The sequence below is a fragment of the Orbicella faveolata genome, unplaced genomic scaffold (genome assembly GCF_042242905.1).
Source record: "Orbicella faveolata isolate gen_17 unplaced genomic scaffold, um_ofav_v1 contig_34, whole genome shotgun sequence".
Taxonomy (NCBI): Eukaryota; Metazoa; Cnidaria; class Anthozoa; order Scleractinia; family Merulinidae; genus Orbicella; species Orbicella faveolata.
In genome coordinates, this window is record NW_028301563.1 from 27501942 (window position 1) to 27525263 (window position 23322).

At 37.8% G+C, this 23322-nt stretch overlaps 1 protein-coding gene and 1 long non-coding RNA gene across 2 annotated transcripts; both read left to right on the forward strand.

Moving 5' to 3' along the window:
- The first annotated feature begins 25 nt into the window (after nucleotides 1–25).
- Nucleotides 26–22751, forward strand: LOC110055438 (zygotic DNA replication licensing factor mcm3-like). The gene is made up of 26 exons (XM_020761829.2): nucleotides 26–183; nucleotides 688–800; nucleotides 912–951; nucleotides 1168–1250; nucleotides 1373–1458; nucleotides 1692–1822; nucleotides 2482–2556; nucleotides 3794–3877; nucleotides 4005–4084; nucleotides 6325–6430; nucleotides 7124–7254; nucleotides 11852–11908; nucleotides 12258–12355; nucleotides 12489–12562; nucleotides 12945–13079; nucleotides 13653–13742; nucleotides 14133–14217; nucleotides 14906–15032; nucleotides 15539–15599; nucleotides 16255–16344; nucleotides 16997–17086; nucleotides 17463–17513; nucleotides 18550–18668; nucleotides 19312–19424; nucleotides 20534–20639; nucleotides 21885–22751. Exons 1-26 carry the CDS (start codon nucleotides 115–117, stop codon nucleotides 22075–22077), a joined length of 2487 nt encoding a protein of 828 aa, XP_020617488.2. The 5' UTR covers nucleotides 26–114; the 3' UTR covers nucleotides 22078–22751.
- Nucleotides 9561–11155, forward strand: LOC149105574 (uncharacterized). Its single transcript, XR_016201166.1, has 2 exons — nucleotides 9561–9982; nucleotides 10749–11155. It is a non-coding gene; the product is annotated as an uncharacterized LOC149105574 (long non-coding RNA).
- Nucleotides 22752–23322: the final 571 nt, after the last annotated feature.

The window sequence follows — 23322 nt, forward strand, 5'->3', positions numbered from 1 at the left end:
GCTTTTTGGCGCGAAATCTGATCACGTGGTTAAACAGTTTGCTGTGCGGAACCTTCGAACGAGCGACCTCGAGTGTTTAATAGCTTGTGCTCTGGTCAAATTGCTACGTTAAAAATGGCTTTGGACAATGAACAATATCTACGACAACTTCAGAGAGAGTACCTTGATTTCTTGGACGACGATGTGAGTAGATTTGCAGGTCTTTTTGGATGAAATCACGCTTTGATTTAGGTATAATGAACCTCGCTCGCTCGCTCGCTCGCACATGTTGTAAGCAATAGAACTTAAAATTTTCTCATTCATTCGGCTTTTTCGATTGCTATCTTTCAACCGCAAACAAATATGCTTGTTTCTAGCGATCTTTGGTTTTGTGTTCTAATGCTGGTAGACTGTTTAACGGAACACACTCCAAATTAAAGCTCCGAAATCACATGTTGAGTTTCCCGGGAAATTTTATGCTTGTACATATGCTTATTAATTATATTCTGTACAGTTCGAATTCTTAAGATCAAGAAACTTTTTGATCTAATTCACATGATTTTAGACTTAACTTTCTCGACCTTTGATGATTTTATGGATATTTGATAATCAATTCCTCAGAATGTGAGATTATGAAGAGTTTAGATGGCTTTTTTTATAGTAATTTTTGCCCTAGAATTTTGTAAGCTGACCGTATTTTGCCTTTAGGAGGACCAAGGAATATATCATGGCAAAGTTCGTGACATGATAAGCAAGAATGAATGCAGATTGATTGTAAACATCAATGATTTGAGGAGGAAAAATGAGAAAAGAGCTGTTGAGTAAGTATGGGTTAATTCCCACCCTACCCGGTAACTTCTCTTACTCCTACGAGACCCTTAATATCAGAACAGGCTATGTTATTATTAAAATTCACTTTCTTGTTTCCTCAGGATTCTTAACAATGCCTTTGAGGAGCTGATCGCTTTTCAGGTATTTCATACTACTTATTCATGAATGGTACTGCTTTTAATAAATAAATAATAATGATATTGAATACTTATTATGCTTATCCCAGTTATCTGTACAGAATACTTTTACTCTGGCTGTAGAACACATGTATCTTGTTAAAATTTATCATTTTTAGTTTAAAGCTGATATACATGTAATATTTTCAATTTAACTGAGAAAAAAATCTTTGTTTCTTAGAATGCTTTAAAGGAATTCGTAAGCTCTGCTGATACAGCTTACAGCAAGAAACATGAGGAGTTCTTTATTGGATTTGATGGGAGGTAAAATCATCTGTGTTAATTTTTTGTTAATGGTTAAATAATTTATTATTTTTAGTCAATTATTATAATTTATCATGTAGGTATACCTCTTCCTGACGATAAAATGTGTTTTTTTTTTTCAGCTTTGGGGCTAAGCATGTGACACCCAGGTCACTTTCGGCTCATTTTATCGGAAACATGGTTTGTGTGGAGGGAATTGTAACCAAATGTAAGTCAAGTACTGTTGAATTTATTGTCTGGAATGGAGTTTGTAGGCTATAACACTTTTTTTATCTTTTGGATACTGCCACCTAATCCACATGTTATTTGCAAATGGATAACTTGCTTGCTCTGTCATGATTTTTTTTACTCTGAGCTGACTACACGTAGCTTTCTTTGGCCATGCACTCCCTTCTTCCACTCACATTGAGGACACTTGCTCAGTATGTTATTGTTTGTTAGGTTCCCTTGTAAGGCCAAAGGTTGTGCGTAGTGTTCATTACTGCCCACAGACCAAGAAAACATTGGTTCGAAGATACACAGATCTCACGTCCCTCGATGCTTTCCCAACTAGTTCAGTTTATCCCACAAAGGTAACTCTTGTATTTGGTGTAAATCTTTATTACGTAATTTTTGTTATATTATTGACAGTTTACTGTCCATGTGTCACAAAACCATTCTTTCTTTTGATGTTACTAACTTAAGGAATTCATGGGTGTCTTGTGTCACTCGAGAGGAGTGGATAGGGTATCCTGTGTCATTGAAGTGTGTAACGATATCCATATTGATTGATTCGCTTCCGGTTTAAGTTTCATGAATGACATTGCCATGGTAATGGTTTAGACCATCCTTTCCGTTTTTTGACTTGTCAGCTGTAGTCGAGAGGGTAGATTAAACACAGCAGTTTGTGTCTCCAGTTCTGGTCGATTCTTCTCTGTTCTGCATACGAACAACGTTACAAAGTGAGGTGGCCCATGTCACTGGATAGGATTTCTCAGCTTTGTTGCAGTTACTTGTCACCTATGTTGATAATAAAAGTTTTTATATATGCATACAGTGTAAAGAGAATGGCATATTTGTTCGGTCGAAATCAGAAACTACCAGTTCCTGGGTAGGGATTTTCAACATTGCTGTAGCCTTTTGTGAGTTTTACTTTGAAGTAAAGTGCACATGTTGCTACCAACTCAGGGCCAGTATCTAAAACCAGACTGTGATGCACTGAGTTGTTACTAAGGACTTCTTCTCACTGTAGGATGAAGATGGTAACCCTCTTGAAACTGAGTATGGCTTATCGACATACAAAGATCATCAGACATTTACAATTCAGGTAACAACTTTTTAATTTGTCATTTTCTTGGAAATGGGAAATCCATCTTGTAGAGAGTGCTGGTTTAGCAGGATGATGCTTACATGTATATGAAAACTACACCTTACAGCTGCTATTGCTGGTCACATTTTAAAAGCATCAGCTTACCAGATCGTGTGTGCTAAAGGTATCCGCAGTCGAGTGTTGATCGATACTCTTGATCGATACCCTTGATCGACATCTTGATCACTACTCGATCAACATCCAAATTGATACTTGGTCAGCACTCTATCGACACTTGATCAACAGTCCGTTGATGGTTAGCTGAGTGTCGACCAACTCATATCAATCGATCAAAAATTAGGCCACTCTCGACCGACTGTCGACCAAGATGTCGATGGAGCGTCATTCGAGTGTCAACCAAGGTGTCAATGGAGTGTCAATTGAGTATCGATTGAGGGTTGATCGAGGGTATTGAGCAAGGGTATCGATCAAGGATATCAATCAACATTGACCAGGGATGCGTTCAGTACACATGAACACATAATCCAGCTTACCCTTGAAGCAGACCCGATCAACAAAGTACAGCCAGATTTTAAAACTGGTCAGTAAGGTAGATCAGTGGAGTGCCACCAGAATGAAATTACGTGTGGCATCAGTCATGTAAGAGTTCATGTGCTCAACATTGGATTGAGAAGAGTAATTTTTCATTGGCCGAGTGAAACGAAATAAGTGAAAAATGTTTCTCTTACACACCACTGAGGCCTGGGTATAGGTCATGTGACATGGGGTGGGTAGTTGTTTTTGTTGCATCTGCCATTGCCGACTTTCCCGCCCACCCACCCAAAGATTTTAAGTTTTTATACAATACCAGTATAATGTACAAACCTTGCAGTTTTTTCGTTATCTCTGGTCTTTAGCGTAATGCTACTTGTATTAGTTTTTTTTTTTTTGCGATAAAGGTCAGGCGGCAGTGGTCAGCTTAATATGGCTACCAGTGGTGTGTGAGAAGTTTGGGTTTGTGTCTGTGTTGAAACCCAGTTACTGTCAAACGGTTAAGGCTATGTGACAAAATGCATCCGGTGGGTAGGGTTGTAGGAATGGGGAGGAAGAAGTTCCTATGATGGAATAGCATTCCGTCCAGTTACTGTGAGGGGCAAGTGCCAGTACTGATGAGATACTAGCTCCAGTGATGAACCCTGTGATAAAGCAGACATTCTCTACCTACTGATAAAAATCTACCTTTTGTCTCTTCCAGGAAATGCCTGAAAAAGCCCCAGCGGGACAGCTTCCTCGTTCTGTGGACATCATATCTGATAACGACCTGGTAGATAAATGCAAGGTACATTGGGAAGTTATTAATTTATAGATTGGTTGCTATTAATTGATATTAAAATTTCCTAATAAATCTTGATGAGTAGGTTATATGGTTTAAGTCTGAGCAAGGTTGTCTTGGCTTTCTCTTGTAGCCTGGTGATAGAGTGCAAGTTATTGGAATGTATCGCTGCCTTCCCTCCAAACGGTCTGGATTTACCCCAGGAACGTTCAGGTAATTATTATAATCATGATTGCTAGCCATACAAGATTATTTACTAATAATTAAATTATTCAAATTTTGTGTTTGTGGCACTTGAAGACACAACATGTTACAAGGCATTTTAAGCAATCATATAAAAATAATGAAGATCTTCAAGTCTGAACCTTTGACTGATTCACAGCCTGGTTTGTTAATTATTACTAGCTTTGAAATGCTGGACTGGCAACAGTATTGAGCTATGCCTTGTGAGAAACTAATAAGATTAAGAGATTTCCAAGATGTATGCTGCTTGGAAAAGTCTCTACTCATTTGATAAAATAGTTGACTTGCCTTTGGTTCACTTGCTGGTTAGAAAAATACTTTGAATCAGGGACTCTTTTTAGTTTATGAATCTCCATATAACTACATAACACTATTTCATTTTAGTATAAAGCTACTCGCCTTCTGTCATGAATGCCGTTCTCATCTTGACGTTTCCGAAGTGTCTGTGAAGAGGATTTAGATAAAGTTTGAACAACTAGTAGATTTGTCGAGGAAAAGGTTGTTGTTATTCATCGTGGTAGATGCAATAATAAAGTGTATTATCGTTTGTCTCACGATGTAGTCACTTGAGATGTAGATCGTGACGTTTTGACTGCTTACTGCTAGTTTCTTCAGGCGATAAGGTCGACTGATTGCACGGTATCATTTATATCACAAAGGTCGGCTGTGATTGGTGCATTTCGATCCTCCTATTGTTCCATTGTTCCGGCGAGTAGCTGTTCCCTCAGTGGTCCGCTGTTGTACCATTCTCCTGTTGTTGTGTTTCTTGATCGTGGGTATCCATGCTTCAGGAATTTCAATTCCACTGTCCCTGTTGATGTTGTTAGGGTGAAGTCTTTTGTGAATAGCTTCCTTGACCCTACGTGTGTACCAGTGAGGATCTCGATCAATGAGAAAGGCGATCGAGAACAACAACAAGATCGCCTTTCTCGACACGTCAGTTTACAGAGAACCTCATGGCCGCCTTACCACCAGTGTCTAAAGGAAACCAACACATACTGATCAGTACCTAGCGTATGATTCACACCACCCTCAGTCAGTAAAGCGCGGTATTGTGAAGTGTCTGTACGACCGGGCTAAACGTCTCGTCACCAAACCATCAGTAATCGCTGGAGAGAAGAAACATCTGTCATCTGTACTTGTTTTTAATGGATATCCCTCCTCTTTTGTACAGAAGATTGCAAAGGCACGAACAACCCCAAGAAGAGAGCCTGTCGCGGAATTTAAATCCACCGCCGTTTTACCTTATGTCCAAGGAGTTTTGGAGTCTCTCCGCCGCTGCCTAGAACAACAAGGCATTCGCACCGTTTTTAAGTCCGACACGACACTTCGGTCACACTTAGTGCGACCAAAGGACACCGTCAACCTGGCTAAACAAGATGGTGTTGTCTACAGAATTCCCTGTGAGTGCGGCAAAGTCTACATCGGTGAAACAGGGAGATCTATGCAGGAGAGGATCAAAGAACACAACAGGGATATACGACTCACCCGTACCCAGACCTCTGCCGTTTCTGAACATACCCACGAGACCGGCCACTATCCTATCTGGAATGAGGTCAAGTTTATTGATCGAGATCCTCACTGGTACACACGTAGGGTCAAGGAAGCTATTCACATAAGACTTCACCCTAACAACATCAACAGGGACAGTGGAATTGAAATTCCTGAAGCATGGATACCCACGATCAAGAAACACAACAACAGGAGAACAGTACAACAGCGGACCACTGAGGGAACAGCTACTCGCCGGAACAATGGAACAATAGGAGGATCGAAATGCACCAATCACAGCCGACCTTTGTGATATAAATGATACCGTACAATCAGTCGACCTTATCGCCTGAAGAAGACTAGCAGTAAGCAGTCGAAACGTCGCGATCTACATCTCAAGTGACTACATCGTGAGACAAACGATAATACACTTTATTATTGACTAGTAGATTTCTACTAAAGCAATTAGATTATTTGCTCTCGATTTCTATGTGTGATAGTTGACGAGGGCTGGACGCCCTCATCAACTATCAGACAATAGAAATTTCAAGCTCATAATCTAATTGCTTAATAGAATCTTTTCAGCTCTCAAACCAAAGAATTAACACATCTATAGCATATATTATTTTTTGAGTTTATGTAAACTCTTTTAAAGCTCAAACAATGCTGTGGCATTGCTATGCATTACTTTGATTTTGTTTTGTTTCCCTTTTTTGCAGAACGGTTCTTATTGCAAATCACATCCACGTAATGAGTAAGGAAATTGCTCCAAATCTCTCCGCTAGTGATGTATCTAACATCAAGAAATTCAGCCGTCGCAAGAAGGTACAGCATTATTGCAGTTATTGTATGATTTTGTTATTGCTACTAGCTGTGGCAAACCTTTAACAGAAGAACTCTACTTTTGTTACTGTCTACTCAATGTTGCACCAGCTACCGGTGAAATTCACTGACTGAGAAAGAGGTGATCGCCGGCTGGAATGATTTTGGCAGGCCATCACTTGGTAAAGGACATACATGTACTTGTAATCATTCAATATCTGAACCATATCGAACCAGCTAAATGAAAAGTTTGGAATAAATTCCTAACTATCTTGAGTATTGGTGGCACTAAAACGAGTAAAGTAATTGAAATAAAATCTTGTTTGAGCACTTTTTTTAGGGTGTTCTCCTTCTGTGTACTGTGTCCACCATCTTGTAAACATAAAGCTTGGTAGCCCTTGAGCAAAATGGTGACCGGTTCAATGAAAATCCTAGCCAGGAGACTATATTCTTAGCTTTTTTTTTTTTAATTTTATTTGGTTTTTGCCATTTAAAAGACATAATTACAATACAGTACAAAAAATAAAATAACAATAGAGTGACTGTATTGTTACTATTTTCTTAGCTACAACCCTGATGTTGCTGAACTCTAAAAGCCACTTAGCTTTCTCTCATGAGGAGAAACCTTGCTAGAAAAGTGATCAACCTTGAACTCAGAGGCCAGTTATGTATTTCTCAAATATGTTTCCTTAATAGGATGTGTTTGAAAGCCTCGCCCAGTCATTAGCACCATCAATTCACGGACATGAGTACATCAAGAGAGCGGTGTTGTGTCTACTGTTAGGTGGAACAGAGAAAGTCCTGGAAAATGGAACAAGGCTTAGAGGGTAGGTGTATTCTGACATTATTAAATAGATATTTCCCCATTCAATGAATGGAAGTAACTTTCAAACTTTAATTTGCTCTAATCCCCTGCAAAATAAATTCCTAGTAGTCTGGGAATTCCTAGGAATTCCTAGGAATTCTTAGGAATTCCAAGTTATTCCAAGACATGCAAATTATGCTTTATCGAAGACCTTGGAATTTCTGAGAATATTTGGGAATAGTGGAAGTATGACTGGGAATTATTGGGAATTCCTAGGAATTCCAAGTTATTCCAAGCCATGCAAATTATATTTAATCGAAGACCTTGGAATTTCTGGGAATATTTGGGAATAGTGAAAAGTATGACTGGGAATTATTGGGAATTCCTAGGAACTCCTATTATTTCCCAGACTGTTTTAAAAAATGTGTTTGGAATATCTAGGAATTTTTGGGAACAGCTAAAACACATGAAATATTGTGTTTGAAATTTCTATAAATTTCCCAAAATGTCAAAATTAAAGATGAACTCAGTGCATGAATCAGTTTCTGTGAATTAGTAAAAATCAACAGGATCATTTCCCTGCAGTTCCATACCTTTTTATTGTTGTCAAGCTACAAGGTAATTATTTACAAACAAATGTTACTACATTAATTCCAGTTTAAGTCTGACAACTCGACATAAAACTATAGCACTCATAACATTGCTTTTTAGATCCAACCTGATTTGTTAGTGTATATGTGCCCGTATGGACCCTTAAATCAAACACCCAGAGTTTAACTGATAGAAAAATGGATGCTCTCAGATTTGATAAATAGATTGAGCAAAAAATTCCTGTCAGCATAAATGTATATATATTATTTACAATTTCGATAAAACCAAAAGTATATATATGCATGTATATATTTAATATAATTGTAGATTCACACACATACCCATCACAGCCCACTGTTGAACAATTTTTGACTTGATCCTTTATGACTTTAGGAGAAAGAGGAAGACATCTCTCACAGATGTCAGAAATGAAAAGCTCACAGTTTCCACACACTTGCTGTACATTTGTAAAACTGTACTGTGACATTCTCTGGACAAATTACCTGTAGTTTCATTAAAACAAGGATATCTTTAGCAGCCTCTCATTGTCATACAATGTCTTGAAATTAAGGCCAGAATAGCCATACAGGCATATTCTTTGGCAGAAAATGTTTTTTTCTTGTGAACAATTAGTTTCACTTTCATCAGGGGAGTCCAGTGAATGGCCGTCAGTGTCAGAGTTCTCAATTTCTTCAGAGGAGTCAGAACTAGAAACTTCAACATCATTATCTGAATCACTGTCTGTGGACAAATCTGAACTGTTGTGTGTATTACATCAATTGGTATTTCTGTAGTTTTTTCAGGTACAGTGTATAGGTAACTCAATTTCATCAAATGCTTCTGTGAAGCTTCAATTCTTGCATAAAGGTTAACTCCATAGTCCATCAAAGTCATCCACAACATTTCTGCCAACAGCCATCTCACTCAGGCGAGCCGAAAACTCTGAGGTGTTCTGTTCATGGTGCTGGAAATGATTTCGAGGAAAAAGTGATGCAAGAGAGGGAGATGACATCAACTGCCCTGGGAAGACTGCTTTAAGCAATTTATGTGGTCAAATCTTGTAGATTTTGGTATGGGTATAGTGGGATCATCAATATGTTTCTTGTATTTCCTTGTCCTCACGGTCACTTTAATTCATGGCACAACAAAATCAAAAGAATAAAAAAGATTATGAGTCAGTGGGAAACAAATAAATAACTGACATAAATAAATGACAAATTAAAAAAAAACCTACATCTTGATGTATTGAAAAGACTATAGATCTCATATAATGTTAATCCTTATAAATAATTCAAAGGAAATGATTTTCTACTTGCTGCATTGTGCTGACTGGGTGTTGAAACACGTGGGCTCTCAAAATAGATTTGGTGGACTTACAACAAGCTTAAGCTTATTTCGCAGAATTTATCTCGTTTTCTCAGGTCGATCTGAAACCTTTTAGGTGAATTTCGGCTTTTGGGATTTTCAAAGAGCACACAATGCATTGCTTAGTTTGATTTATTTAGAATTATAGCTTATCATAACAGAAAATCCCTATAAAATTGGATTCCTTACCTTTGCAGTGAACTTGATTTAAGTGCCTCACGATCCTTTGTTATCTTGACAACCGTCGGGAACAGATCAACTAGTTAAAGTACGTTCCATTTTCCTCGATTTCTTCGTAAAAAGTTTGTGTAGTTTTTTCCTTTCGAAGCAAGACCCATCTTTCAAAAGACCACCAACACAGCGTGGAAAGGGAAACAGACTTGCCATCGAAAACGACTGGTCTGGCAACCTCGTTGCCAGTCTCTCTCTCCTTCTTCTCCAGTTTCCATTCTCTCCTCAACTGATCAACTGAACCAATCACAGCACGCAAATTTTCACGTGACTATCCTCGTGACTGAACGTGACAAAGATCGCGTTATTCATTCTCTTTTGGCGCCCATCTTTGAATTCAGCGTTAACGGTTGATCGCTTGTGTGTATTAGTAGATTTCACTTCCAAAATTATATCAAAATGGTTTTTGCTGCAGTCCTGTGACTAGAAGAAAACAGCGTGAGTGTCATTAACGAGAAACACGTTATTTTTGGCGAAGATTTGGAGCTGAAAGAAAGTCTTACTGTGGATGTTTCAACGGGGAAAAATTCAAAGGGCAGATTAGCTGTATACAAAACTATTTGGTGAGTAATCGAATTCAAGTAACCCTACATTATACAAAGTAACTTCTTTTAGTTAGACAAAAGCTTTTGAATGAACTTTGTCATCACGAATCATACACGAGCGGGTCACTCAGTCATGGCATGAAATGAATTCTGGCTAAAGCAAGGTTGAAACAATTTAGGCTGCCCAGACGGCATGCCTAAACAATTTGATTTGCGAATAACAAGTCGTTTCTCTCGCCACACTTGTTCAAACGAAACAAATATAGCAGTTCTCGCTGATCCCAGTCAAAGTTCTTGACAAAAACTCCAACGAGGCAGCCACAGTCTGCATGAGTTTGATATGTCTCCTGTGTGTTTCAGCCTGACTGTATGGCAATCCGTGTTGATCTTCAATTTTTGTCCATCCATATATTCTTTTGCGTTTACTCTATTATTTAAATGTTCCTTTAATGTTTTAAGTGTCTTTTTTAATATTTCTAATGTCTAAATTTGGCTAAAAACCGTGATATATATCCTCCAATTCGAGAGTTGTTGATACACTTATAGAAGAAGGAAAACCTTGATTTAGTCTACTGTAAGCTCAAGATTTATGTAACATATTTATCAATAGTATAGAAGCACCTTCACAATTATCAAGTCTTCTCTTTCAACATTTCAACCAGCTTACAGTCAGGCCTTAATTAGCTGCATGTATTAAACTGTAAGCACATAAATATTTGGATCTCAGTCTTACAGTACCTCATATATATCGCAGTGTAATGTATTTTTTTAAATTTTGTTTTAGGTGTTATACAACAAAGATGAAGATGAAGAGGCTAGCTGCAGAATCAACAGAAATAACTGAACAGCAGCTAAGTTTGCCCAAACTCAGCCTTTTTTTAATTTTAAGGAATGTCTCAGTTTTGTTCTTATCATTGATTCCTTACAATCATGAAAGTCCAGATATGTTCCACACAATAACAATAATTTAAGGTAAAATCTTGTGTATGGAAAATTGTTGGATTTGTAAACTAAAAAAGTAATTAAATTATCTGAAAAAGTTCTCTTTTTATCAAACATGTAAAAGTTTGACCTTCATATCTGTTTTCAGTTTTACTTTTGATTCTTGATGTAATGAAAAAGAAACAGGATGATTATTCTTATGTTTAAATTCATGAGAGCCAATGTAATAAACCATTCATTTAAAACCTGTTTGATGTGATATCAGTGACTTTATTTGTTATTTTAATGCTGGGCATTTATCATCAAAATTTTGTCTGGCCTACAAATGATACAAAATTCCCAGTTTTTCTCAGATTTTCCCAAAAATTCCAACCTATTCTCAAAAAATCCTACAAATTCCAAGTTATTCTCAGAAATTCCTAGGAATTTTTGGGAATTTTAAGGAATTTTCAAGGTGAGTATATTTCAGTTGGAATTCCTAGGAATTCCTAGGAATTCCAAGTCATCTCTATGTAAACTTGGAATTCCTAGGAATTCCTAGGAATTCCGAGTCCGAATTACCGTGAAAATTCACACCTTAGATTCCTAGGAATTCCTAGGAATTTTTTCCTAGGAATTCTTAGGAAATTCCTAGGAATTCCTAGGAATTTTTAAAGTTATCTCACAAGGGTTAGACTAAAATGTGTGCACCATCTGTTGAACGTCAGGGTAGCAGGCAAAATACCCCCATTCCCTGACTCCTGCCTCCCTACCTCATTCTGCCTTTCTTGGACCTCTCTCCCCACTCGCCAGCCCACTGCCTGCCTTCCCACCTGCCCTCCTACTCACCTGCCCTCCTACTCACCTGCCTGCCACCCTGCCTTCTCACCTCCCACCCTTTTCTTGCTTGGTTCCTTGAAAGCTTATTTTTACTAAGAAAATGTCCTATCGCATTTTTTTTTTCAGTGACATTAATGTTCTACTGATTGGTGATCCATCTACTGCTAAGTCTCAGATGCTAAGGTAAGGAGATCTGACCTTTGGTTTTGTTTGGTTTACAGTTTACAGGCCTTTTCATTTGGCAGTGCTTTATTTAAATTCATTGATTGGTTCATTCACTTGATCTTTACTGATTCTTCCATTCATCCTTCCTTGCTTTCATGTAGAAGACCATATTCACTTAAGAAATAAAAGCATGAATGTGAACAGTCAAAGGATTATCTTTTTGAATGAAAAAGCTAATTATGATGATCCTAATCAACCAATTTGTTCAGTTTCAACATTTTTGATGAAAAGTCCTGTAAATGTCTCTTACATTTCACTTGTTCTCAGCTTACGTTTTTAATTAAAAAAAGAAACTTACACCTCCTAGGTATGTCCTACACTCTGCCCCTCGTGCCATTCCAACCACTGGGCGGGGCTCATCAGGCGTTGGTTTGACTGCCGCTGTTACTACAGACCCTGAGACAGGTAAAGAGCTTTCAATTAATTTATAAATTAAAGTCTTTTATGCTTAATAAATCTGAGTAGCCAGGTAGTTTTGATAACAAATAAATTACTAACTAACTGTGTGTAATATTTATTAAATAAATGTGTTTTTTAGGGGAGCGTCGCTTAGAAGCAGGAGCCATGGTGCTTGCTGACAGGGGAGTGGTCTGTATTGATGAATTTGACAAGGTAAAACTAGCTTATCAGCAGTGGTTGAAATTTTGATTAAGAATTAAATTCAGCAAGGTGAAATTTGTAAATCACAAAGAAATATGAGACATGTAAGAAATAAGGTGTTAAAGGCGACAGGAATTTTCAAAATCAAGTTTGACAAATACATGAAAAGTGTCATTGAAGCGTTAAGAATTGGAGGGGCCTACATGTAGATTCACACTGTAATCACACTCAACTGTAATATTAATGAGTTCTTATTTCAACATGGAGCGGCTAAATAAGAGTATTTCTTGAAACCAACCAAATGTTCAGCAACTCTTACTATACTGTCTGGCTGTGCTTGGCCTGCCTGCTTAGCCTCTGGTCCATTTGATCATATCAGTGTTCTTTCTTTTAGATGAGTGATCTTGATCGTACTGCCATACATGAAGTTATGGAACAAGGAAGAGTCACTATTTCCAAGGCTGGAATTCATGCCAAGCTTAATGCTCGCTGCTCGGTTTTAGCAGCTGCTAACCCAGTTTATGGCAGGGTAAGGGGCAGCTACTCCTAGTGATTGTAATCCCCTTTTGTCGTGGATAACAGGCAGACAGACAGATTTGGGCAGGCAGACAGTCAGAATGACAGACACACAGTAAGACACACAGACTGACTGCAGACAGACTGACTGATTGACAGACAGACAGACAGACAGACAGACAGGGAGGGTAAGAAGCCGCTATTCCTTGTTGTTGTCATTCCTTTTTTTGTAGATAACGGACAGACAGATCTAGACAGACAGACGGCAGAATGACAGACAAACATGCAGTAAGACACAGACAGATGGACTGACCGATTGACTGACAGACAAACAGACAAACAGACAGACAAACTTTTAGGGGTGGACAGATGGATGGATGCATGGATGGATAGATAGATGGACGGATGGGTAAACTGACACTTAAACGAACAAACAAGATGCAATGAATAAGCCAAGCCTGTACATGTTGTTGAAAAATCGTGTTTTAAGCCTGTTTCTATTATTTTGTGAAATAGAGGACAAAAAGCGATCATTGTACTTTTATAATGTTTTGCTTCACCTTTCTTTTTTCCTTCATCAATGCAGTATGACGAGTATAAGAACCCCATGGACAACATCGGAATGCAGGACTCTTTGCTGTCACGTTTTGATCTGCTGTTTATTGTACTTGATCAAGTGAGTCAAGCTTGACTGATTAGTGAAATCATATTATTTATCATCATATGTCTGCAGTCTGTGTGAGTTCTTTGAACAATTTTGAGCTGGTAAGGTTGAACCCCCTCCCGGGGTGGGTGGAGGGGGGAGGGCAGGGTTTTTTTGCCAGTTCTTAAAGGGTGTAGATTATTTTTATATTTACGTTGTTAATATTTGTAACGAGGCTGAGTACATTAATTTCATAGTGTTCTGATACTGTACAAGACAGTATATTATTGTCATTTGGTTAGCTTGAATTAAAAGCCTTGAAAGGTCCAGAGCTGTTGGTTTGTCTGTTCCTTAAGCTTAGACTAATTGACTAGTAAAAAGAGAATTACTTACACAAACAAACTTGTTTGACGTTATAAATAGATGGACCCTGACAATGATCGCAAAATCTCTGAGCATGTCCTACGGATGCACAGATACAGAAAACCAGGGGAACAAGAAGGGGAAGGTGAGCAGAGGCTCAACATTGAAATTCTCCTCATGGCCTCTTGTAATTTTTCTGTAATTTGCCACAGGAGAATTTGCTTTTTGATCTATACTTTCTTCCCTGAAAAATTTGTGAGAGAAATTGGAGGAAAGAATTACTTGTAGTAATTATACCAATTAATGATTATTGTTAATAAGAATTTCTTCAAGTCAAAGTGAAGGCATGATCAGGTTTGCAAATCATGGATTTATGTTTGGTAATAATTAGTCTGATCTGAAATTTGACTTTCATGACAATTCCTTGCTGAATCAGTAAAATAAAAAGACCTTGAGCAAAACATTTGAAGAATTGTAGCAAGGAAAATAAACCATGTTTCCAAATATTTATTTTAAAAACACAACTGGGAAACATATTGTAAACATCTTCAATGAAAACAGTGGTCCTTTGAAGGCAACTTTGTAATGCTCTCAAGGTTATTGACAACTTAAGTTCTTAAATCATTGTCATTTGCTTATTTTATTAGGGAGCAGGGGTGGCACAGTTGTGAGAGTGCTCGCCTTTCACCATTGTGGCCTGGGTTTTTCTCCCCCATGAAAAACCAACATCTCCAAATTCCAATTCGACCAGGACAGAGGACCTGCATGAAAACCAGCTAAGGCCGATGTGGCTTCCTGTCTAAATATTATAATTATTTTAATTTATTTATTAGCCTTACCGTTTGGAGTGACAACAGAGACACTGGCCACACAGGACCCTGACAGAGAGGACAAGGAGACAGACACACCCATTTTTGAGAAGCATGATGCAATGTTGCATGGACAGCGAAAGGATCGCAAGTAGGCTGAAAAGATGTGATTAAGTCCGAGGGTTCCATGTACATGTGTTGGCCTGTCATTTGTATTCCAGCCTCCTTTGAAGGAAGCCACATCTGGGCTCCCCAGATTCAGTTAGTTGTCATGGAGGAATAAAGCACGTAGCTTCCCATTCGTATGCACTACTTGTTCTGTGCCATTTGCACCAGCCAACACATGTATATTCCTTGTGGGCTGAAGCCAAAAGATACCTTTTTGATGTGTAAGTAAGATCTGAAGTAACTTTCTCTGGTTACCCGAACCCTGTTATAAACTTTGTGAGTTGTTGAACTTTTAAATACTCTTGATGTTTATATGATACCCTGATAGCAATAGGGAACAAAACGAAGCTCGAAACAAATTGAACAATTTGAATAAAAATTAATACAGTTTGGTATTGACAGTTACACCAGTATGTTATTCACCAATAGCAAACGCTGAGAAGAGGTAAGTAACAAAATATGAACTTCTATTTTCCAATTTATTTTTAGAGAGAGATATGTGTCTATGGCATTCATGAAGAAGTACATCCATGTTGCCAAGAGCATTAAGGTCAGTATATATGCTTATTCTTCAATCCCAACAAATAAACTGTACAATATAAAGAGAAAATGAAAGAAAAAAATTATACATCTCGTTAAGGAGTTATATGGTGGAGTAGCTATGAAATGAATTGAGCTGCGACGTACAAGACCCAGTGAAACGGTGAAAGAGTGAATAAAATTTCAAGGACAAATGACTTTCAGTTTGAGGTCACATACAAATGGGTTATTGACCAAGCTTGTATGGTCAAGATGGGTGGATATTGGTTCTTTTTTGTGTGTGTGTTTATGGACCGAGACAGAGTCGAGGTCCATAAATACACAAAAAAAGAATGAGGCTAATATCCAGCCTTCTTGACCAAACAAGCTTAGCCAATTATAATTTAAAGGATTTATTATATGGAAAAGGGATACTATATTTTTGCAGGAAACAGCAGGTAATCCTGAGGGGGCAATTTAATGCCGTCTTGCCAACTCAGGTAGCGGTTCATCCTGCCCGCTCACAGACCTAGCCATATAATAAAGTTACTAGGTAACTTCAAAAGAGAGTGACCATTTTCAAGACCACATAATTTCTGAGTGACCGCCATTCTTAGTTAATAAGTGGTTAATGGTCATGTATAGCTGTTTCATTTCTTGATTCTTTCTTTCTGAATTGCATATAGCCTCGCTTGACTAAAGAAGCTGCAGACAAGATCTCGAAAAGCTACTCTACACTCAGAGATCAGGAAAATGTTGGAAATGAAAAAGCTAAGGTGTGGTCAAGACAAAGTCTGTTCAGTATTTTTAACACAGTTGCAAGTAAGATTTAGAGCTGCATTATAATGACATCTAGCTTGTGATCAAGCTCACTTTTCGTCACATGTGCGAACTGCAAAAGACGAATCACAGCAAACGAGGCTAGTCAGTAAAGTGGGCAAGTTTGTGTACAGGCTATATGTTGTAACAAACTTTACATATTCTGTACACAAGCTTAGCTACTTGTGTTGTAAAATTGTTTGCCATGAAAAAGTATAGGCGTTAAGAGCTATTTAGATTTACTGTTTTGAAATAACTTCTTTGTCACCTTGTATATCTTTTCTTTTAACTGGCTGCCTGGCATTTTTAACTCTTAGGTTATTTTGGGTAGCCAGCACCAGGCTTTTAGCCAGATGACCGTCCAGGTGTCCTGTGGACAGCCACTTTTTAAAGAAAATTGTTTTCTTTTCCATATGTTACTTTGGAAATTGTTTATTTTAGCAGACCTTATAGCGCATTTTGGACTGCCACTTTTCAAATCCTGACTAAAACCCTGGCCAGCACCCTTATCATTTGTTTAATCTATAACAATTTTATTAAATTATTTCTAACTCTGGAGTGAAATAACAATATTGTTGTTGTTGTACTACTCTTTATTTTTGTTTATAGACTATGCCTGTTACTGCCCGTACCCTGGAGACAATGATCCGTTTGGCAACTGCTCATGCCAAGGCAAGAATGAGCAAAGTTATTGAAGAGGTAAATACCTTTTGTTAATTACATTATACAAATTTGAGACATTTTGTATTGGACGAAACTGTGGAAGATAACCCCATCCAAACATTTTAGTGGCCTGAACTTTTTAAAAAAAATTTCTGACCCAATTGACAAATGGGTGGATGTCCTTCAGTATGTTATTGATGAAAGGACGAAATTTGGCTTATTCTTATTACACACACGACAGAGGACTATGCCAAACCACGTGACCTACACCCCTGCATACTAGCACCCAGCCTCCCAGACAGGTGAGAACAATGTTCACCTGATTCTTGCCATAACCTTAATCTGCAGCGAATGACACTTTACTTCCACTAAAAAGGAAAACTGTAGATTTTAATTTTTGATTACGTTGTAGGACGATGCTGATGCTGCTATTGATATGGTGTCATTTGCGTATTTCCACAAGGTAAGTTTTTTTGTGGTCAATATGATGACAATAATTATTGTAGTAATGTGTCATTAGAGGGTTTGCTAGCAAGCAATGTCAGTTAGATATTGGTAAATTGCCAAAAAAAACGCTGCAATTGTCAGAGAAACGTAGTCTTGAGTTATTTGAGTAACAAAGATTAGACGTGACGATCAAGTTTTACATGTATATCACCAACTGAGCTCTGAATGCTAAAATTTCGACAAAGTGCTGAATACTGCCGATCAAACCCTGACTTCATTTAACAGCCTGCAAATAGAAAATGTTGTAAGACAGTATTTATTGCTAAATAGGTGAATAATAGACAATAGAGGTTCATAGAGTCAGAATATTTCCTTGTTTGCATCTCTTTAAAATTTTTTGAGACCAAATTTTGTTGCCTTGTTGCTGTTCTCAGGGAGGGCATTGTCTTGTAGTTCCAGATTGTCTGAGAACACAGGCAAAATGCGAGATCACACCGGCCATTTTGTTTTTGCTTTGTTCACGCATTGTCCACTTGGTAGGGGGTGGACAATGTCGATGAGCCTGGGATAGTGAACCAATCGAAATGATGCACCCTATAGGCACATCTTTGCTTACCTCACTGTTTACATTTTTCCTGAAGGAATCACGTTAGACACGAACTGAGTACGAACGTTTAGAGCGCTTGTGAAACTTAGTAATTGTTAAAATATCTGGCTCTTTGGGTGTAATATTCGAGGAGAAATTAGCTTTAAAAAACTGCAAAATTTCTCTGTCGCAAAAAGCTTTAATTAGCTCATATTCTTTGTAAAATTTGGAGTTTTTAAACCCACGTCGCACAAAAAGTATGCAATACATCGGGCTCAAATTCCTTGAGACAGTTAATCGTGCTGTGCCCTTTCAATATTCAGAATTAATGTTTTTGTAGCTCTGTCAGAAACTGTATCGCTGTGCTAATGAGACAAATACTGTAAACAAAGATTCTCCTATTGTTTCCTTATTCCAAGGCCTCCTTAGCCATCAATTTAATATTTTGCTTTTTTGTTTTCCTCAGGTGGAAAAGAGGGAAAAGAACAAGAGGAAGAAAGATTCTGAAGAAGATTCAGACGAAGAAGAGGAGGAAGAAGATTTGGAAAGCCAAACAAGCCAATCACAACAGAGGACAGCCAAGACGTAAGATAAAATGATATAGAATAGTTATAATTATGATTTTCCGAAGATTTCCGACCATTTTCCGAAGACTTCCAGAAAATTGTTCACAGCTTGCGAGAAACCGTACACGTAGATTTCTTATCATTCCTCAACGTTAAACATATATTTAAAGGTTTTCACAACATCATCGACATTTTCACAGGAAAGGATCGTCGTTACGCAATAGATCCTTGTAATCAAGTTCACAAAGTTAACTGAATGGAAAGCGTTTTCACATTTATGTACATGGACCCTTGTCTGTTTAAGGTTAGTTCACACTAGCGACACAACGACATAAGAAGGAAATTATGTTGTGATGTTTGTAGTATGAACATCCTAACGTAAGACATAATAGCAAGATAACAACATGAACTTAACATCTTAAGGGGGGAAAACAGATCTTTTCCTGAAGGGAATATGTCATTATGTCGTTATTTCGTTTATGTAGTTATGTCGCTAGAATGAAACAGGCTTTTAATGCGTTCACGCCTCTACGATCCCTCGGGATTGACAACTTGTCAGCGATCGTAATGAGTTCGTAAAGATTGTTATGTGAAGAGTTGTCACTTCAACATGTCCCAGATATTTCTTGTTCAGTTTCTAATCTAATTTTCGTGTTTTTCAGCAAAACGAGCAAGTCGCAAGCTAAGAAACAAAAAGTCGCCAAGAAACCGAGAGGTGATAAAGGGGCTGACCCTTACGATTTTGAAAGCGATGAAGGAGAACAAGATACAGGAGGTAAGTTCGAAAACAACGTAAATGGGGACTTTGTTTGTTTGGTTGGTTTGTTGTTGTTTTTTATTTTTCTTTCTTTTGTTTGTGTGTTTGATTTGCCATTTTTTTCTTGTTTTCTTTTTTTTTTTCCAAGTAGACCTTTCGATCCTGTTAGAAAAAAAAGTCCTTATAAGGACTAATAGTGAGACCTTTCGATTCAAATCAAGTTTTCAGCGAAATGCTAACCAAAAATAAACGCGATCGTAAAAACTTCATTTCTAGTTGCTCAAAAGGCCTGTTTTGGCTTGGCTTGATGGCTTGGCTTTTTTGGCTTGTTGACTTGGTGGGATAGCGGAAGGAATTTACGTTTGTAAAATGTTTGGGCCTATCATTAAAGGGAGTTTGAATCTGGATAAGAATCACTGTTATGTGTGGACATGAATACCACAGGGTGAAACTCTCTGATTATGACGCTCAGAAAGAAAACATGCGATGCAATCATACGTGTAGTTGCACTCCCCCAACTACACGACAGCAAAATTGGCGTCTCGTCGGCTACTATCCACTCCAGCGCGATCGAAAACGTTTATCGTGCAGAGTGCAGATCAGTCTTCTGTTCACTTGCGACTGTAACGTTGAAAACCTTACCTTATCATGCAAAAACTGTTTTCTGATTTTTACATTGCACGATTCAGTTTCTTCCCGAAATATCAACGTAGCCCTCTGTTGCTGGAACAAAGAAACCCTTACCCTTTTCTAGACCATAATCAGCTTGATTTTGTAACCCTATTATAGTCTAGGCACCAAATACCCCTACTCTATCCCAGACTAGCTGTTTTCCATGCAGAAACTTTGTCACTATCGTAGTCCAACGTGCGCTAGTTAAACCAATATCTTACAAAGTCACTTTCGAGTTTCATTTTCTATTCTAGAACCCCGCGTGAAGAACCCTGTTTTTGGCTTTGTAAATTATACCCCCTTCTAGACCAAAACTGTCTGATTTCTATATCCTGTCCCAGACTAAACTGCCTGAAAACCACACCCTTTACAGCGACACATGCCTATATAGCTTACATAGGGGAGTACCCCCCCCCCTGGACCTCTAACTATTTTGCTTTCTTGTACATGTTTAGCCGTTGTTGAGAAGATGAAACGCCGTCGATCCGCCAAGACAAGTGACTCTGAAGAAGCCATGGACACAACAGAAGACAAATCTCCTGTTACTCTTTCTGCTGACAGGTAAACCATACAGTGCCAAGCCCAAAATACAGATTATCTTTACTGTTCACCATGCACCTCTTTGAATGTTTGTTCTGCGCATTTGACAGTATCTTCTAAGTTTATTATATATGCTTTGTTATTATTTCAGGCAATTTGTTGATCTTTTCTTTCAAATAAATTTTGTTTTTAATACGAATACCAAGAACAAGTAATGATAGTTATATTGTAAAGAAAAATAAAATGGTTTCCTTCAGAACTTGGAAGTCCAGAATAGGCCACTTTCGGTAAATCAATATTCTAACATGGCTTCGAGGCTTTCAGGACAAAATTCTGTATTAGGTGGAGCTTTCTTTGTATCCAAGTCTCTTTCGGGAATTGAAAGACAAAAGAAAGTTACAAATTTGTAGTTTTGTCCTGAAAGTCTCGGAGCCACGTTAGAATATTGATATATCAAACGTGACCTATTGCCCACGTTGCTCAGTAAGGAAAATGGTGACCCGCGTTGACATTTATCTGCTTATCCCTTTTCAGAAGCGAGAAGCCAAATTTTATTGTGACAAACACATGAGCTATGAAAAAAAAATTCAACCACTTGTTTTCATATATCTGCCATTGGAATATTTACTGCAAAACGCACAAAGTCATTTAGGGTGTTTTATAAAGTTTAGCCTTAATAATGCAAGATTGTTTGTCATTGGCTACCATCTTGAATAGCCCATTGCAAAAACGTGAGAGGACTGGGAAAGAGTATGGTTGTTTTCCGTTTGTTTGAAAAATCTAAGATATTCAAATGGAAGATCAACTAAATTTGAGAGTCTTAAGCAAGAATAGAAGTATTTAGAGGAGGAGAATGGCAAAATGATAGCTCTTCAAATATCACCTAAAATGGAGAATTTGTATGGATTGGGTAGACGGGCCACAAAATTTTAAGGGTTTGTATGGAATTTTGCAACTTTTGCAAGGCTCCCATTTGGAAAATTTTCCGCTGAAAACTCTCAAACTTGACTGGGTAGCTTTTCATTCAGTAACATTTCGGTTGAAATGTTTAGATTTTCAATCTAATCAATATAAGAAACTCGTCCCAGTCCTCTCACGTTTTTCTTTAATGGGCTATTCTTAATATTCCGTAATCATAACCATTCTTGTTTTTCCCTTTATTTTTACCTCTGTAATGTTTTTCTTAAACAATATTCTAAGATTTACTTCAATTGCAGAGGGTTGAACGGGTTTTGTTAAAACTGCTTACATGTTCGTGTTTTCCAGACTCGCTGAATTCAAAGCAGCCTTGTCAGAAGCCTTCTCATCAGCGCATACCCAGACGTTACCTCTGTCCACCGTCAAGGACTCAGTGAGGCGTGACAAGACTTTCAGTGATGAAGAAATCGACTCTGCGTTACAAGTCATGCAAGATGCCAATCACATAATGGTAGCAGATGAAAATGTGTTTCTTATCTAAAAATCTGCTCTCAACAAAGACCATACATGGTCTGTTATCAACCATGCATATTGTGCATTTGTTTAAATTCCTTCTGTAATCTTACGTATAGTTCGGTTGAGTGCGTAAAAATGTGCAATTGTACAGGTAGTTGTTAACTTGACTAGTTTGTCACGTAAAAGGTTTGCATCGACATGACACTTCATTGAAATTGTTTGAAGTGGATTCCACTTTATTAATAGCTTAGATATACTTAGCGTAGTCGTTTTCAAAACTTTCTCTTCATGGTAGTTTAGATATAGTAAACGTTTTTGGTGAAAGGAAAAAAATCTCTGCTCTAATTGCTAAATATGAGCAAAGTTGTTGTCTTGTTCGAAATCTGGCTCGCTCTTCTTTGAGAAGAATTTCACTGCCTGTTTTGTGTTGCAAGAAGTCCTGTCATGGCAGGTTTTTTTGAGATAGGGGAATTTGCTCGTTAAAACGGAGAAGTCGTTTCTATAGAGAGCTTTATTCGTGAAAATGCTTGCTTCATACGTTGAAGATTTGTTCAATATTTCCGAACTAGTGGTTATCGCTGATTGCTGTGGATATTGTACCGTTGTCATGGATTGTTCATTGTATGTCCTAAACTTCTGAATTAGCTTATTGTTGTATTGATGTCCATTTGTAATAAATAAAGTTACTTGGGGTTGTAACTTAGCGAAGACAATTTATTCAAGACTCTTTTGAATGTATAATATGAAGTAAACTGGAGGTGTTACAGTCTTTAATGTCGTTGGGTTCTGAGGTTCTGTGTCGAGTCTAACTTGAAAACACAACACTCTTTTTATTGTACGTATTTATGCTGTTTAAAATTGTTTGGACCTAGCTTTCGTATAATTTTAAAAAAGCCACAATTTCTGCCTGGGTGTTACGAAGTCTGTTTATTCAACGCCATTTTCCTCTGCCTGAAATGCTCCAAACACTGTTCTGTCTGTTCTGTTGTGTTTGAATGCCCAATCAATTTTTCCATGGTTTTAAATTCAGGACTCCGACTGCTCCAGTTGTCATTGTCCATGTAATGTTAAAAGGTGGAAACTGGTTTATCTAATTAAATTTCTTAGACTCAAAGTGTTAATTATCCCAAACGTTTCGTAAAAATACTATTGTTTGATTATAACAAAACACGGCTGTCGCCAGCGAATTTTCTCTTACAACAGTACAATTGTGCAGTATTGTACGTGCATGCACCTACTGTGGGATAACAAGTCTATTTGAAAGGCTTGC

Bases quoted from the DNA above. Each gene is read 5' to 3' on its own strand.
- LOC110055438 (XM_020761829.2), top strand. From the start codon at position 115: ATGGCTTTGGACAATGAACAATATCTACGACAACTTCAGAGAGAGTAC. The intron at 4,085-6,324 runs GTAATTATTATA...CCTTTTTTGCAG, and splicing joins TTTACCCCAGGAACGTTCAG to AACGGTTCTTATTGCAAATC. The intron at 17,514-18,549 runs GTAAGTTTTTTT...TGTTTTCCTCAG, and splicing joins CATTTGCGTATTTCCACAAG to GTGGAAAAGAGGGAAAAGAA.